General features: G+C 33.6%; 2 protein-coding genes across 2 annotated transcripts in view; one reads left to right on the top strand and one right to left on the bottom strand.

Annotated features, from left to right (window-relative positions):
• The window catches only part of PTPRQ (protein tyrosine phosphatase receptor type Q), a 192,189-nt gene that overhangs the window by 22,192 nt on the left and 151,561 nt on the right, over positions 1-18,436 (bottom strand). The window contains exons 35-37 of the mRNA XM_027108215.1: positions 17,396-17,524; positions 2,215-2,241; positions 1,480-1,561 (exon numbers count right to left, since the gene is read on the bottom strand). Of these exons, the coding sequence (XP_026964016.1) occupies positions 1,480-1,561; positions 2,215-2,241; positions 17,396-17,524 (238 nt within the window). The remainder of the gene's footprint in view (positions 1-1,479; positions 1,562-2,214; positions 2,242-17,395; positions 17,525-18,436) is intronic.
• Positions 1-18,436, top strand: part of LIN7A (lin-7 cell polarity scaffold A) — a 378,990-nt gene that overhangs the window by 348,928 nt on the left and 11,626 nt on the right. The gene's annotated exons all lie outside the window — the stretch shown is intronic.

The following is an 18,436-nucleotide window of genomic DNA, read 5'->3' as shown; positions in this document are numbered from 1 at the left end:
GTGATTTACCCCAGGTCACTTAGCTGTTTAAGTGTTGAATTCATATATATCAATACCTGTCACGTAGTGGAGCTTATTAATATTTAAGGTATAAGCGAATATGACCTGAGTTACAAGTTTTATCAAACATATGCATCAAATATGCATTTGTTTATTAAAACAGTTAAAAAATACAGCACTAGAACTAAAAGCAATTAAAAAAAACCATGTTCCTTACATGTGAATATACATTTACCTAATATATACAACCTATATATTTATATAAAAACACCCAAGTACTTAAAACCATGATCTCCAAAAAAGTTAAACTAGAAGCTTTCTCATTATAATGTATGAGAAAATGTTATTGCTAATAAAACTTTTCATCTACTCAGTCATGTATAGTGTTAACTATATTCACTCCTATTCTAATGAAACTACCCTTTTGTTCCTGAAAAATTGACAGTTCTTGCTGCATAAATGCTAAGAAGAGTTTTATGGTACCACTGATTTTGTTAAAACCAGACCAATATTACTTAAGAAGCATAACCAAAAGCTGTAGGAAATACCATTAATCTTCTCACATTTTTTGTGATTATTTCCTGAGAGACTGAAATATTACAATCCTGAATTATTCAAGCCAATTGTTTTTGTTCACACACTAAAAGTTCATGAAAAACTAGAAATAAAGTTTTTGGTAACATTTAGAAATCTGTTTTATTTTTATAATACAAAATAAGTTAGGAAAGAGCCTCACAAGTTTTAAAATAGCTTGTAGACTAACACATGCCTTATGTTTTAATGTAATTTCAACTTTATGGATATATAAGATGCTAAAAGCAATAAAATTAATCTTAACTTTCAAAAAGTGTAAAAGTAACAAGTTCTTAACTTCATATATTCTCCATAACATGATACTGCATTTATTCCATGATCACTTAAGTAATACCTGTGTTTTATAGGCTTCTTTTTAATCTGTTTTTTATTTTTGGAAAGTTCTAAAAATAACATTTTTTAAATAATTTCTGGAAACATCAAGTTCTGTTCTCAGGTTCGTCTATACCACTAACATAAACTAAGCAGGCAAATACGAAATGGAATTATTTAGTTTCTAAATCTAGAACAGTTATTTAAATATAAAGCCACATTTACGGTACCACCCAAACCTCGTACACACACAAAACCTGATGCATACAGCATTCTATAGTTGCATGTACATCTGGGTGAGAGAGCAAAGAAGAAACAGGGCCAGGCTGCCCTTGCTGGGGAGGTCTCTGATCCGGAGCACCTTTTCCTGACACAGTAGGTGAATAATTCTGTTCAGGTTGCACCAGAGGCTGCCCAGTGTAATGTTACTATCCAAACAATCAACCTGGTAATTGGGTATTGATTATCAAGGCCAGAGTCCTTCATGGCCTTGCAAGCTTAAACTGGACATGAAATGTGACACATGAAACGACTGGAGGTCTGGCAATGTTGTGACAACTGCTAGTAACATACCGAAAATTCTTCTTGAAACTTTAGGTTGTTGTTTGTGCAAAGCTCTTCAACATGTTGCAGAAAGGATTTCTTGCTTATCGGCCTCCAAGCAAAGAAAGGTATAAAATGGAGTCACGTTAGGTTGAGTTCTTTTCCTTTAGCCTGGGCACTCTCTTTACAGTTGACAAGTTAGAGGACAAGGGACATTTCAAAAGCACACAGCCCTTTAAAGTCACTCTGTCATATTTACAAAATTAGCTTCCGCCTTTAAGTTCACTTTCTTTGTATTTCATGGTATAAAAATCCTTCAAATTTTAAGTGACTTTAAATGAATGATTTAACATTTTAATGAAGAAAGTTTTTCAAGCAAATGTAAGGGCATAAAGTCATCATTGAATCCTAAAACACATAAAACCTCTTTGTCATACAGAAAACATTTTATACGTTACAAGGTTTTAGAAGATATAAAATATTGCAGTGACCTCATTCTCGTAACGACATGGTTTTTAAACCCTAAGGAGTTTAAATATCCCTGTATTACTTCCCAAGCTAAAATACAGACATGCAGGCTTCACCCCAGAGAGAGAGAAAGCATTTCTCCAGTTACCATGCAATTAGTCATGCTTTTATGATTTATATCCAGCTTGGAGGGTTTTCTAACAAACATACAAAAAAGGAACCACACATTGAGATTCATCGAATCAGGGAATCCAGAGTTGATACTCAGAGAGAAGAAAAGATATTTAACAAACTTACTTGATGGATTTTCTATAACTAAGTAACCTGCAACAGAGATTGTGTTAAATGGATTATGAGTTGAGGGTACAGCTCTTTCTGAAAGAGTTTTAGATTAAAATCAGAAGAACAGGGTAAATCAGCAATATATAATATGCTATGCCTTTAATTGATATTTGATCATTATTTTAAATTCTATATCATTTTTGAAATTATATTATTTGGACCCAAATATGGCCAGATAATAATTTGGCTTCTTTCTCAAGCTGAGAAGGTACTATTTTATATTGTTAGGCATTTGGGGCATTACATCAAAAACAGGTCACTTTTTAATATATTGCATAGTATTTATTGGTCTAAAAAAGTTAATGTGAATTAAATTTTTTTCTTTGTTCATAAAAAGTGCTAAATCAGGGAGGGTGAATCTTTGAAAAATGACATCAAATTGCCTAAGTCTTGTTTCATGAGTGAGTTTTCATGAATATATAACCATAAAAAATGACAATCATTTCAATTACTTTGGATATACATATCTTTTGTGGCAGTTCATTGGTCAAGTTATTTATACTCTGAAAAAAATTGAAATAATTTTTAACAGCTAAATAGACTATGCAACACACAAATTCAGAGATGGGTACATCTTTAATAACACTTGTCATGCACAACAAATTAGCACTGCAAAAAAACACAAAAGGCACAAAGTATGATGAAATAAAATGAAGAACATGTACCTTTATCAAAGTTTTTAATTTTAAATATTATTAGAGACGATTTCACTGTATTTCTTAAGTGACAGATATTTATAAGAGGATATGGTTTTTGAAGTAAAGGACAAATGAAAAATATTAGATTGAAAAATGTGGCTTAAATACTTTGAAAATGGTCACAGATGTGTGTGTTCAATGAAGAAAACGTGAGTCAAAAGAGTGTATTTCATTACAACACAGGAATTGGTGAAAAATGTGGAGGTGCTGGAGCAAGTATTATGAAGAAGAGTGGTAGAATTCTTGGTTAATGCTATAGGTGTCCCCAAGCAGAAGGAAGTATCTCTCAGCTCCTCAGGATATAACCTAGTACAGCAACATAGCATAGCATAGAATCATAGGTTAGAGCAGAGTCTTGGTGGATGACCTTGTGGGCTTCTCACAATACCCTAGAGTGATTCTAAGGAGGCACCAGAGAAATTCTGACTCTAACTAGATTGATATGGAGATGCCTGAATGGGATATTGAATCAGAAGAATCCTTAATTTGGGGACAGGAAAACAGTGTATGAATTGGAGGGCCTGGAAAGACTTCTGACACATGCAGTGGGGACTAAGGCAGCAAGCAATCCCCGTTGAAAATAATTACACCTCAGCAAAGACCAGCAAGAAAAAAAGACAACCATGAGCCAGACACACACTACCCAAGACCCTGAAGATGCCTGATGCCCCAGTGTTCCTATGCCATGATATTCCTCAGAAATAGGAAAGGAACGAAGGTCAGGTTGGGCAAATATTAATGAATTGAGCTTAAGATAGAAATGAATGAGATACTTGAATTAGCAAGATCATTTTCCCTGCTACCACGCAGAAATGGGAATGCTTGAGTTAAGTGGAGATCACTTTTATAACAGGGAACATTATTGAGTTTGTGATTGGTGAAATTCAAACACTACATCTGCTTTAATGACAGCCATCCTATAGTGGGGAGATTCTCTTTTCCCAGAGGATCCAGGATTATTTGAGGTAGTACTGGCAAAAATATTTTTACTGTGCTATCTAGAACCTGAAATAGAGCTAGTTTGTAGAGCAAGAAATAGCTAAAGCACGAGATTATTATTCATATCCTTGTTCTACTTTGATTAATGTTCTATTCTCTCATTTAGAAATTATGATTAATACCTTTTAGTCAATTTCATTTCAGTGAAGAACTCCACAGAAGGTTGCTTTTATTTTACTATTATTATTTTATTTTGCATTTGAAAGATCTCTCTAGAGATACTGATTTTAAACCATAACTGGCTAGCTATTGGATTTGGGTGGATATTTGTGAATTCTTTTCTTAAAAAATACAATGCCCTTTGAAAAATGGTTTCAAATACCTGATCCAACAATTACCAGCTATATTATCTTAAGCAAGTCACCTAATCTTTCTTAGTTCCTAATTTAGAAAATAGGGCAAATATATGTAAATCAAGCTCGGGTATGTAAAATGCTAGGAAACGCCCACCCCTGGCTTTGGAAGCAGTACGTAAATGTTAGTTACTATCATTAGTATTAAAATTGCTATTTCTAGTTTTATTGAACTCAAGTTCCTCCTACTGATCTGTTCTACAATTGATACTGATATAATGATTTTTTTTTGTTTCCAAAAGAATAAATTTTACTCAAAACTGGGAAGACTAGATTGCACTAAATTAAGCAGCAAGATTTCCTATGGTATTCTTCCTAATCAGAGTCCCAGAATAAACAGTGATCACAAATATTTCAAAGCCACGTTTGGTTTTCTAGTTCTCAATTCAAATTCTAAATAAATCCCTAATAATATAAAGGCTGTAATAATTGTTTTCATATTATCATGTGAAAGCATTTCTAATCATGCCTGCATTTTTTACATTATTCCTTATAACTACCCTTCACATTACCCTGTTTGTACTCCAGATATTTTCACTATCAGTTTCTTCTACCGTTTCAGGTGTTTCCCCACAACCAGATTTTCCTGATTGCTTAATGGCTGATTCAAATGTTAACTCCCCCATGGACCTTACCCTGTTCTGTTACAGAGAAAATCATTTCTTCCTTCTATGAAACTAAATTTCTATGGACAAATCATCTTCCACCTTCTGTTACGGCTATATAAAAGTACATGTATTAAGGACACATGTATTGAGATTCATGTGTGCTTGAAGGCAGGGGCAGGATTAACACTTGGCTTACTACAAGTCCCTCATAAACTTATTCGTAGTAGACAGTGAATAAATCATTGTTAAATATAAAATTGTGGATGAATTCAGACTAAGATACATAGTAAGCTAAATACAACTGCTCTGATTATTATGAGAGGATATCTGAATTAAATGAATTTTCCACAAAAGTATTAAGTGATTGAGAATTCTCAGGAGATCCTACTCAAAGGTTTAAATAAGTATGATCATAGATGCATCAATAAACAGTATACAGGTCTAAACAAAGCCATATCAGATCCTCTCACATTAGAAGTTAACAGGTGCTAGATACTTAGGAAATTACATGAACAATAGAGTCACTCTTGTCTAGACAAGTAATTAAAAAAACAGGTTTTAAAAAATAAGATCTGTTTGGCTTTATGTATTTATTTTTCAGTATCACTGTTTATCTAAACCCAATCACTTTACATAAGCTGTTCGTCACACTTGTATTTACATAATGTGAGAAACGAGGCTTCTAACAGTCTGTTTTTATGTAATTTTCCAGTCCATGCTTATCTCACAATTATGTGTGAACTGAAATCAAAATACCTATCTGGAAAGCTTAAATAGAGAAGACATTTTGGCATAAATGACCTGTTTCAAATAAAAGTTAGTTTTTTTCTTGTTTTTGTCTGTAGTCTCCATGTCATTGTCTTGATTCTTAGCTTCATATTGTATATTTTTCTCTTAACTAGTGGCTGCATTCTAAATTTTATTTTTCTTTGAAGTTTTAAAGTTTTGTTTGTAAACAGGAGAAAATAGTAATGTGGACAATTTATGCAGGGAATTAGAAAAGAAGGTGGCATATAATATGAAGAAAATGCATTGACTTGTTACTGATGAAGAAATTAAATTCCTTTAAGAAAAATTATTTGGTTAGATAAGCATAAAAAAACCTCATAGAAATTAATGTGTATGAAAATCAACAATGTTATTTCAGGAGTGCTATTTTCAAATAAAGTGATCTATGGAGACACTCAAAGAGACGCAAAAAACTTTCTATTAATATTTTTAAAAACTTAAAAAATTGTTACATGGAGAGCATGTTAGACTGGTATAGTCCTCTTATTTTATTCACTTACAATACAACAGTGAAGGATACTGTCAAATCATATTCAGTTCATTAGTGTATAAATCAATTTGGGAATTGTTCAGATTTCAGTAAGATAACTGACCACTTTCCAATATGAAGGGCTAAACACTTTTTATTACATGAATCTTAGCTTAAATCCTGTGCCCTTTGGTGAAAAGGGTATTATTTCATGTCTGGGCTCATTTTGTTTTCAAAGTCTATCAAAAACTTAAATTCCGCTCAGATTACTCTTGATAGATCCAGAGAGGAACCATTTATTTATGTTGGCAGTGGTGATTGAAGACCATATTGTCACAGAGACTGAGCTTTACCTCAAGGTCAATTAGTTGAAATCTATAGGGAATTAAAATATAGTGCAAATAGAGAGCCATAGATGATAGCCTATAGATGAGCAGCTTAAATCAGCATTACCAGTGGAATAAGACAAATTGAGAAACAGTGTTTTCTACTTAACTGGTTAAGTTAGGTTAAAAAGAAAGGAACCTCAAATTTTATTGCCTTAATGTAAAAATCTGTATTTGTCACACTAACATGTACTTCATATTCAACTAAAAATGTTTGAAGAATCTTTCTGATAAAACATGTTAACTGATCTTTCCAAGTTTTGTAAAATATTGAGTGTGAGGTTTTTAGTTTATATATTTCAATTCATTATTCCAACGTTTACATTTATTTCTACAATGATATTCTGTTACTTATCCAAAGCATTTACTGTAATGCTTTCAAAGGGATCTTAATTTTTGTTTTTTTTCTATTGTTTCTATTTGTTATAGGCTTTCAAATAGTATCCTTTCAGACCCTCCTCCTTTCTTTTTATCAAATCACCAATGACTTTTCTCTGGTCCTCAATACAAATTAAAAATATTAGCCCAACCAGTGGCTAGTACTATACAGCTGACTCAAACTTCACCTTATAAGGTAAACATGCCACCTGAATAAGTAGTAATGCAGTATTTTTCTTATTATCTAGAAAAATAATCAATTAGTAAAGGCTATCTAAGTAGTTCCTCAGCATGTCTCTTTTGCTACTTGAAGAAGGACAAATAGGTTTTAAGGGAGCTTAGCTCTTTGAAGGGCAGCTCGTTAGAGGCAGTGCCCCTTCCTTTTTCATCACAGTATTTCCAGTGCCCGGCATTTGTAGGTGCCCAACTGACAGTTCTTTTATTCAAACAAGGTGAAATGGTCTTTTAAATACATATAGAAGAGCAACATTCTTGCTGACGTCAAAGAGGTAAGGTAAGATTCCCAGGGTGGCAAGAGTTGAATTTTCCTTATTACTGAAGCCTCTCCACATTAGCACATGTGAAACCAAATTCTTGACAGATTCTTATTTTGTAAACCATGTATTCTAAATTAAAACTGTGGTCATAAACCTAGCTACCTCCAGGGCAATAGGGTAGAAGCAGTAGAGAGGATGAAGACACTGCCAACAGCTGTGTGAAGAGATGGGCAGAGGTTCTTAGTGAGGGGACCTAATGAAGAGGAGACAGATGACATAACACCATTTAAAAAGAAGTCTTGCCAGGCAGGTAAGCACAGAAATTCCTCTGTCAGGGGTTAGAAGGTGACCTCAAAAAACTAGATTTGAAAGAAAACTACATCTATTTTGACAAATGTGATTCATGTAGAGGTGTTTAAAGGTTCTGATTAACCTGAACTATTAAGTTTAGTTCTATCAAAGTAGAAGCTCTGACTGAGCAGGACACTGTTCACTGATTCCAGGGGAAGAAAATGTGGCGATAGAAGAGATACAGAGAGGGTTCGATAAAAATGGAAGCATTTTTCTCTGAGGTTAGCTATGATTCCAAAATGCTAAAGGTGATTAGAGTAGAAAAAGGCCTGGCTTCCTCTGTTTTAATCACGCTGAGTACTATTCACGGTCAAATGACAGGAGTCGTGGCCCCATCCCATCCAGCCTTGCGGCTCATGGGACTAACTCTGCTGTAGTAGATCTGGCATTTTGAAATCAAATGCATTTTCACTCTCTGCCTCCATTCACATCCTTTACATGAAGAAATTGAGTATCTCTGGGGCACTCAATCAATTGTTGGGTCCCTGCTAATGCTGACATTTTGCTATGCTACCTTCAGAATGTATACAGCAATTTTTATCCTAGGATACAAAAGGCATTTCTGGGCATTAGGGCGATGCCTGAAAGCCTGCACAGTTGGCCATCCGTTGGTCAGGATAGAAGTCAAATTGCTATGAAATGTGCTGCTCAGTATATGCCCCAGAGTCAGAGAACAGGGAATGTCATTGTCTTAGGGCCTTACAGATTAGCACCTGCAGTAGTTGAAATGAGCTTGTGTGAAGTGTGAACCCAGACTCCACCCATCAGACAGAGAACTCAACTCTTGTGTCATCGTAATAGGACAAGAAGCATGTGAAGAAATCTAGGTAAAAACTTACTTTACTATCAAAGTTAACACAACATGATAACACAGCAAATTCTTAGGACATGCACATTGCAAGTCAATGTGCATTTTGATAAGGTTAACTTTACCATATCAATAGCATGCAATATCATAGAGGACACTTAGTAAGTAGAAAGTTTAGAGTATTTTGTTTTACAGTTTTTTGGGCTTTGGAAAAAATAGCACATTAACCAACAGCACTTCATATCTTGTATTTTAAAATATAGAGCACACCACCTGAAAAGATTAAAATAATCACAGCAGAGCTCTGCATCACCACAGTAACTTACTGGATGACAAAAATCTCCTTTCGTCTAAAGAAAAATGAAGAGTATCTGGAAGTAAAGATTCATTATTTATTTAGTATGAAAACACACTGCAGTATTTTTGCTTTGCTGCTATAAGAACATGAGCAGTAAATACCTTAAATTTCGTTCTACTGTAGGACATTTCTTGTCCCAAATTCACATTTTGTCCAGACATTTCTTATTTGGAGTCACATATTTTTGCCATTGCTTGCAAAACAGTTAAGACAGAAGTAAAATTAATGACCAGAATCTGTCAAAGAACTGATGGCAATTAACATGCTAACAATTTTACAAAGAATTTCATATATCAGTCAAATTTTTTGTATTCTTACTGAAGTCACAAGAATTGTACTACTATTTTCCAGTTTCTGCAAGATTGAACCTACACTAAAATGCCATCATTCCTTTGCCCCATATCACTAGAGAATAAGTAATTCAAAAGAAACAGTTCTTCCCTTAGAATCATTCTCTGTATAGAAAATGCTACTTGAAGAAGGATGTCATGGGCCCTTGTCTTTTTAAGTGGGTTTATATTGATTCAATCTAGTATGCTTCAGAGTTAAATACACACACACACACACACACAATTATAGGTGTATGTTGATACTTCAGAATCAAACTGACCTGGGATCATCTTGGCTGTCCTATTTACTAGGTGCATGACCTTGGACAGTTACCTAAATTTTCTAGGCATCTTTTATTTTTCATCTGTAAAGTGGGGATAAGAGTACCTACCACAAATGATTGAATGAGTTGGGTGAGATCATTACATACAAAATTTAACAAATAGTAATTGCTCATAAACAGTAGCAATTACTATGTTAGCAAACCCTGGATGTGAAAGTAGACTGGGGTCATTCTTAATTTTACAGATATTATAAATAACAATAATAATACCAAATGTATTCTGATTTACAGTTTACAAAACACATTCATAGGATTCTTTTGAATGGTAAGCTTCCTGAAGGCATATATATTTAATAAAAATTTGACATGCAAACTTCTAAAGTTATTGAAGAAAGAAAGGTACTCTTAAAATAGCCAATCAATTGTTTGCTTCATTTTGTTGAGAATTTTAATTCCATTCATGATTACTGGATTGGGCCTTAAGTCTTAACATAATGCACCATTACATTCACTCAACTAAAATAGGCAAGATAATTAGTATGGAATGATGCCTAAGATTTGGGGGAAAAAATTGAGGACTGGAAGAAAAGGAGTATCTGTCAAGTAAGAATAGTAGTGACACTGATCAATATTTTATTTTTTTTCTGATTTAGTCACTGAAAGAAACAAAACTTCTAACTTAAGTGTAGAAAGGAGACAGTGAAAAATAAAAAAATTTTAGCCAGTAGTATCTTTATCTTCTGAAAATTTTGTTGGGTTATTTAATTTTAAGTTTTATAACTCTCTTGGGAAGGTAATCTGTGTTACAGTTAAATTAGTTAAAAACAAACCACAGGGCCGGCTAGGCTCAGCAATGTTTTTGCCTTTTAAATTATATCTTTATTCTTTTAAACTTTCCCAAGAGTTTAATCCTAGATTTAATATAGGATTTATTTTGTAGAAGTATAGATAATCTAGACAATTAAAATACTAGATTTTTTCAACTTCATTGGATCTTTTTTAATTGAAGTATGGTTGTATTACAATGTTATGTTAGTTTCAGGCGTACAGCACAGTGATTCCATTTTATATGTGTGTGTATATGTATATATATTTTTTCAGATTCCTTTCCCTTAGAGATTATTACAAAATATTGAGTATATTTTCCTGTGCTATACTGTAGGTCCTTGTTGGTTATCTATTTTATATATCATAGTGTGTATATGTTAATCCCAAACTCCTCATTTATTCTTCACCCCTTCCTTTCCCCTTTGGTAACCCTAAGTTTGTTTCTATATCTGTGAGTCTATTTCTGTTTTGTAAATAAGTTCATTTGAATCTTTTTTTTTAAGATTCCACATGTAAGCGATATCATATGATATTTGTCTTTGACTTACTTCACTTAGTGTGAAAATCTCTAGCTCCATCCATATTGCACCAGATGGCATTATGTGGTTCTTTTTTTATGGCTGAGTAATATTCCATTGTATGTATATGTGTGTGTGTGTGTGTGTGTGTGTATATATATATATATATATATGGCACATCTTCTTTATCCATTCATCTATTGATGGAAATTTAGGTTGCTTCCATGTCTCAACTATTGTAAATAGTGCTGCTATGAACACTGGGGTGCATGTTATCTTTTCAAATTAGAGTCTTCTCTGGATATATGCCCAGGAGTGGGATTGCTGGGTCATATGGTTACTCTAGCTTTATTTTTTTAAGGAACCCTCCATACTGTTCTCCATAGTGGCTGCACCAATTTACATTCCCACCAACAGTGTAGGAGGGTTCCCTTTTCTCCACACCCTCTCCAGCATTTATTGCTTGTAGATTTTTTGATGATGGCGATTCTGACTGGTGTGAGGTGATACCTCATTGAAGTTTTGATTTTCATTTCTCTAATAATTATTGATGCTGAGCATCTTTTCATGTGCCTCTTGGCCATCTGTATGTCTTCTTTGGAGAAATGTCTATTTAGACCATCTGCCCATTTTTTGATTGTTTTTTTGATATTGAGCTGCATGAGCCGTTTGTGTATTTTGGAGATTAATCCCTTGTGGGTCACTTCGTTTGCAAATATTTTCTCCCATTCTGTGGGTTGTCTTTTTGTTTTGTTTATGGTTTCCTTTGATGTGCAAAAGCTTTTAAGTTTAATTAGGTCCCATTTGTTTATTTTCATTTCTATTTCCATTACTGTAGAAGGTGGATCAAAAAAGATATTGCTGTGATTTGTGTCAGAGAGTGTTCTGCCTATGTTTTGCAACTCTGCTCTAAGAGTTTTATAGCATCCGGCCTTACATTTAGGTTTTCAGTCCATTCTGAGGTGTTTGTGTGTGTGTGTGTGTATGCTGTTAGAGAGTGTTCTAATTACATTCTGTTACATGTAGCTGTCCAGTTTTCCCAGCACCACTTATTGAAGAGACTATCTTTTCTTCATTGTATATTCTTGCCTCCTTCATCATAGATTAGTTGACCAAAGATGAGTGGGCTTATCTTTGGACTTTCTATCCTGTTCCACTGATCTATATTTCTGTTTTTGTGCCAGTACCATACTGTTTTGATGACTGTACCTTTGTAGTATAGTATGAAGTCAGGGAGTCTGATTCCTCCAGCTCCATTTTTCTTTCTCAAGATTGCTTTGGCTATTCGGGGCCTTTTGTGTTTCCATACGAATTGTAAATTTGTTTGCTCTAGTTTGTGAAAAATGCCATTCATGATTTGATAGGGATTGCATTGAATCTGTAGATTGCCTTGGGTAGTATAGTCATTTTGACAATATTGATTCTTCCAATCCAAGAATATGGTATCTCTTTCCATCTGTTTGTGTCATCTTCAGTTTCTTTCATCAGTGTCTTATAGTTCTCGGAGTACAGGTCTTTTGTCTCCTTAGGTAGGTTTATTCCTAGGTATTTTATTCTTTTTGATGCAATGGTAAATGGGATTGTTTCCTTAATTTCTATTTCCGATCTTCCATTGTTAGTGTATAGAAATGCGACAGATTTCTGTGTATTAATTTTGTATCCTGCAACCTTGCTGAATTCATTGATGATCTCTAGTAGTTTTCTGGTAGTATCTTTAGGATTTTCTATGTGTAGTATCATGTCATCTGCAAACAGTGACAGTTTCACTTCTTCTTTTCCAATTTGGATTCCATTTACGTCTTTTTCTTCTCTGATTGCCATGGCTAGGACTTCCAAAACTATGTTGAATAATAGTGGTGAGAGTGGGCATCCTTGTCTTCTTCCTGATCTTAGAGGAAATGGTGTCAGCTTTTCACTGTTGAGTATGATGTTAGCTGTGGGTTTGCCATATATGACCTTTATTATGTTGAGGTATGATCCCACTATGCCCACTTTCTGGAGAGTTTTTGTCATAAATCGGTGTTGAATTTTGTCAAAATCTTTTTCTGCATCTACTGAGATGGTCATATAATTTTTATTCTTCAGTTTGTTAACATGTATCACACTGATAAGCAGATATTGAAAAATCCTTGCATCCCTGAGATAGATCCCACTTGATCATAGTATATGATCCTTCTAATGTATTGTTGGATTCAGTTTGCTAGTATTTTGTTGAGGATTTTTGCATCTATGTTTGTCAGTGATATTGGTCTATAATTTTTTTGTGTGGTATCTTTGTCTGGTTTTGGCATCAGGGTGAGGGTGGTCTCATAGAATGAGTTCAGAAGTATTCCTTCCTCTGCAATTTTTTGGATGAGTTTCAGAAGGATAGGTGTTAGTGCTTCTCTAAATGTGTTGTAGAATTCATCTGTGAAGCCATCTGATCCTGGACTTCTGTTTGTTGGGAGTTTTTAAATCACAGATTCAATTTCAGTTCTTGTAATTGGTCTGTTTGTATTTTCTATTTCTTCCTGGTTCAGTCTTGGAAGGTTGTACCTTTCTAAGAGTTTGTCCATTTCTTCTAGGTTGTCCATTTTATTGGCATATAGTTGCTTGTAGTAGTTTCCTATGGTCCTTCATATTTTTGTGGTGTCTGTTGTAACTTTTCCTTTTCTGTTTCTAATTTTATTAATTTGGGCCCTCTTCCTTTTTTTCCTGATGAGTCTGGTGAAAATTTAATCAATTTTGTTTATCTTTTCAAAGAACCAGCTTTTAGTTTCATTGATCTTTTCTGTTGTTTCCTTTGTCTCTATTTCTGCTCTGATCTTTGTTTCTTTCCTTCTACTAATTTTGAGTTTTGTTTGTTCTTCTTTCCTCTGTTTGCTTTAGGTATAAGGCTAGGTGGTTTATTTGAGATTTTTCTTGTTTTGCAAGGTAAGCTTGTATCGCTATAAACTTCCCTCTTAGAACCGCTTTTGTTGCGTTCAATAGGTTTTGGATCGTCGTGTTTTTGTTTTCATTTGTCTCTAGGTATTTTCTGACTTTCTCCTTGACTTCTTCAGTGATCCAGGCTCAGCAACTTTAAAGAGATAGGTCTGCGTTACCAGTGTGTGTATGCTCATCTTGCTAATATTTCCTCCTAGAAATGTTTCTCACTTCATTGTGTTAATGGCTGTGTTTTGAAGGAGCCATCACAAAACGTTGTTTTGTTCATTTGTTTATCAAATAGCAAAACCCAAGGGTTATTTTCTAATCTGGTAAATGTGGGATAGATGAGCACAAATATCAAGAATTCTTCCCAAGAAATAAAGCTTGCGTTCACTAAACTTATATAGAAAATGTGCATAATGAAATGATGTCATTATCATTCCAAATAAGAACTTAAAAAACATTTTCTTGGCATATCTCTGAATTTTCTCATGGATTTATAGAGTATTAAATCTTTGAATTTTGTTCTCTTTCAAGAGAAGAAGAATGAGAGAATTCTTCTTCAGGTTCTTTGTGAAATAAGATATAATCAAATGATGAGAGTTTATACATATAAAAATTATAGGACAAATCTTAAAATGTATATAAATATATAGGCAGATATAAAATAAATAATTTCTTAACCACAAAACCCTAAATCCTGAAGGGGATTTAGTACCAAGTATTGTAATGACCATTTTTGGTCCACTAGGTGACTCCCTAAAGTTAATATTTTAACTACTGATTAGATATTTTATCATTTCTGTTATGGACATGCGAAGACGTATAACACTGAGGAAAACTGCAAGTCCAATTAGCATCAAGAAAGTAGGCAGGTTGGAAGGAAAAGAATAAGCCTATGCCTCAGGTATAAAGAGCATATGTTAACTGGGTAGATTTAAAGGAAATTATCTAAGTTCCTTCTCGTAAATCACAAAGACATATGGCATAAGTTACTCAACAGTTTGGAAGCTAACTCCAGCTCTTTGGTTCTTCTGTCTCAGAATCTACCATTAGTCTTTGTGGCTCTACCCTCATCAGACGTGTATGGCTTTGAATAGATTCAGATTTTCCAGCACCTGAAATACAGGTTAAGAGCTTTAGAGCTTCAGTGAAGAATGACCACATGCATATGTGCACATGGCTAATTACGAATCTGTTAATTACTGTTTTTTCTAGTCTTATTGTCTAATGTATTAGTGACTTTATTAACATGAAAAACCTTCAGTAAATAATAAAGCTGGAGATAGATCTCTATAACGAAAAGAATTACTACCAAACCACTTGATAGTTATTTTAATAAATTTCTGTAATAAAGCAAATCATATTAGTATGTGCCATTGGAATTACCAATGAGAAAGTTTTTACAGTCACGAGTACTAGAATCATAACAAGTAAATGAGAAAGCAAAAAGCATGAAAACTAAAATTTCTAAGTGTGCTATGACTAGTGGTAATACATACCCGTTTTTTATATGCAAAAACAGATAAAATTGTTTGAAATATACTTTAAAGGCAATTGTACATCCATGTACAAATAAAGTGACATATATATAAATAAACATGGAACAGGAAAATAAATGAGTCAAGGTTAAATAAGGCTGTCCCTGAATTATAAGTACCCGATAATAAACAATCTATACAGTCTTTGCCCACCTTTTCCATTAGCTGTCATGACAGTCATTGTTTAAAAAATATATATCTTATCCCTTTTTGATAATGGCTGTGTTCAGCAGTGGAGTAGGGGGCAAGCTGTGAAAACACACAGAGCTTAGGGGATCTGACTTCACATAGCCTCTATAGAATGGTAACCTCCTCGAAAAAGAATACTTTCTCCAATACTGACTGGCTTTTTTTTTCACTACTGTATTATAACTCCTAAAGATCTACTTACTAGAGACTTTTGGGGGATTAATAAAGAATCTTTAAAAAATGCTGTAAAATTGTTTGGGCACTTAGAAATTCACGTTTGAGTATGAACAGATTCAACTAAATTGTTCAAGAAACTAAAATTAATTGCACTCAGAGATTTGAAGTTCTATCCCTTGTATACTTTCACTTGTAGAAGAAAGAGATGGAGATCCCAGGCCTGAACTCAGAAAGCAGTGTGGAAAGGCAGTTGGGCCCACAGGGGTAAAGGAGAAGAAACTTCCTTTTACTATGCAGTATGACCCTTATAGAACTGAGACACAGAGCCTAATACTAGTAATGCTCTATTGTTGCTATGATATGATTTAACTTCGACAGGTTACCCTGAAAATCGGTTGATCTTTCATGTGGAAAACTATGTCCTGCTTAATATATAACCATCTTACACATAGTCTTTGGAGCACTATCCATTTTAGATAGGAACAACCTGTATTGGAACATAAACAAATGTAGATAAATATAAAGAAGTTTTCATATCCAACAAACCAAATTTCTTTGTAATTTACTGATAAAACTGAATAACTTTCATTTTGTCGCATTTGGAAGGACCCTGCTTATCAGATGACACTTCCCTCTATAGCACGTATATATACTTATACGTATATCTACGTATAGCACGTAGATATTTTTAGACATACTGGAAATATTTTTGCAAAGTCAATCTATCAGGTAAAGACCAACTTTGGTAAATGACAACTATAAATGATTAATTCCTTTTTAAGTTTAAGACCTTTGATGCCATATTTTCAGAGTTGGTAACAATTTCTAAAATTCAGCACAGCTGTGCAGGTACTTTGTAACAACTGTCATGTGCTTGTAAGCATCACAAAACATTGGATCTCGTAAGAATTGAAACTTGTTAAGACAACCTGATGATAGTTTTTATTAAGAATTTGGAAAAAGAAAAAACTATCAATCACTGAACAAGCAAAAAAAATATAAAAGAATTTGGTGAATTATCTTAATATAAGTTTTTCAAATGTGCCAACATTTTGAATAATTTATCTTTACAATTAAGCATTCTATTTCCAATACATATTGATGACATATTTAGTATACATATTTTTACTTTTCCTTTCAAAGGTAATTTTAACTTTGTATTTAATTCTTAAATACTAAGCAATTTAAAAAAATGAAGTGTTAATACACAATTTAGACTTCTAATGTCATTTTATACTAAAATAAGGAGGCATAAGACAGGCTTTTATAAAAATGATATAAACAATATCAAGTGGTTACAAATTTAATTTAAATTTGTGATCAAAAAATGTGGACACCTCCAGGAAATCCAATGTAAAAAAAACCTGTCATCTGAAGTGAATTATTAAATATAATTTTAAAGATTTAATGTGTACAAATATTTGTCTCAGGAAAAAAAAGCTTGGTTGAACATTATAGTCCAAGGTTCCTATTGAACTCGAAAGTACTAGGAAGATTGATTCTCCGAACACCAGTGAGAAGTGTGTAGAAGATGGAGGTCACCCTTTGAAAGAAGATCTCTGCGACCTGTGTAAATAGGAGCCCCACAAACACTTCCAACAAGCATAGGTCAGAATAGGGTCATGGCTCCGGGCCCTCTGGACCACTGTTCGCCCAGAGGAGTGCTCACCGCGTTAATCTCTCGTCCTTCAGTTCCAGGTCTGCCACTGTGATGAGCTGATCTAGGTTGAATTTAGTGTCAATAATTTCTGCATCCCGAGGAGAATATGTCCCACCTTCTTTCTGCTTCTGTCGAATTCTAATAAAGTCCAAGAAGGGAATATCATAGAAAGCATATGAAATTATATTTAGTTTTCTTAAGACATTAGTCAGATAATTTCTTTGTTGGGATCACTTCCCTGAGTATGTTGCAAATTTGCAGCTACTCAACTCTTTCCTGTTTTAATTCCACAGAATGTATTCTATAATTTTTTAACATGCTGCTTTTAATGAGAATTAGTTCATCAAGGCCTGAGCCATTGGCACATTTAAAATACAGAGCAAATGAGACTGAGGCTGTGAGCTTGTTGCTCCTCCCTCAAGCTGTCTCATATGTTTGTCATAAAAAGGAAATATGCCAGTGTGGACATAGCTCACTGCTATCAGCACCAGTGCTAAAAGACAATGCTCCATTGTTTTTACATAACGTGAAAATACATAAAAATGTGTTTTGAATTGTCTCATTGGCTTTTATAAAAATATTGTCAAATATGTAATATCTAAGTATAATATAACTATACAGATTATGTAATTAAGAATATAATATATAACCAGAAAACTCAGGTTCAAAATTAAAATCACATGCATCTGCGAATCAAATCAAAGTCTCTTCATTTTGAGCCCTTTTACATGTTTATTTTTATATGACATAGTACGGTATATTATAAAGTAATATTTAGCTATTCTATGTATCTTTTGCACTTCAAACATTTAACATTTATTATGATTTATGTGTTGAGGATGATATAGGAAGTATAAAATATGGTCCTTATCCTCAAGGACATAATTTAGTTGAGAAGTAGGATCTAAATGTAGAAAAAGCATAACAAAAGAGAAAAAAAGTCAAATTACAACTCCTAAAACAGTAATTGATTAGTTATAAAATGTTATATAAGTGATTACAACTATTAGTATTTAGAGGAAATAAAAAGTAGGATTTGACTTGAGTGTT

Source organism: Aethalodelphis obliquidens, unplaced genomic scaffold (genome assembly GCF_003676395.1).
Source record: "Aethalodelphis obliquidens isolate GAN/ISIS:26980383/991018 unplaced genomic scaffold, ASM367639v1 scaffold8, whole genome shotgun sequence".
Lineage (NCBI taxonomy): Eukaryota > Metazoa > Chordata > Mammalia > Artiodactyla > Delphinidae > Aethalodelphis > Aethalodelphis obliquidens.
Note: the sequence above shows the minus strand (reverse complement) of the source record. Positions and strands in the feature narration are given on the sequence as shown.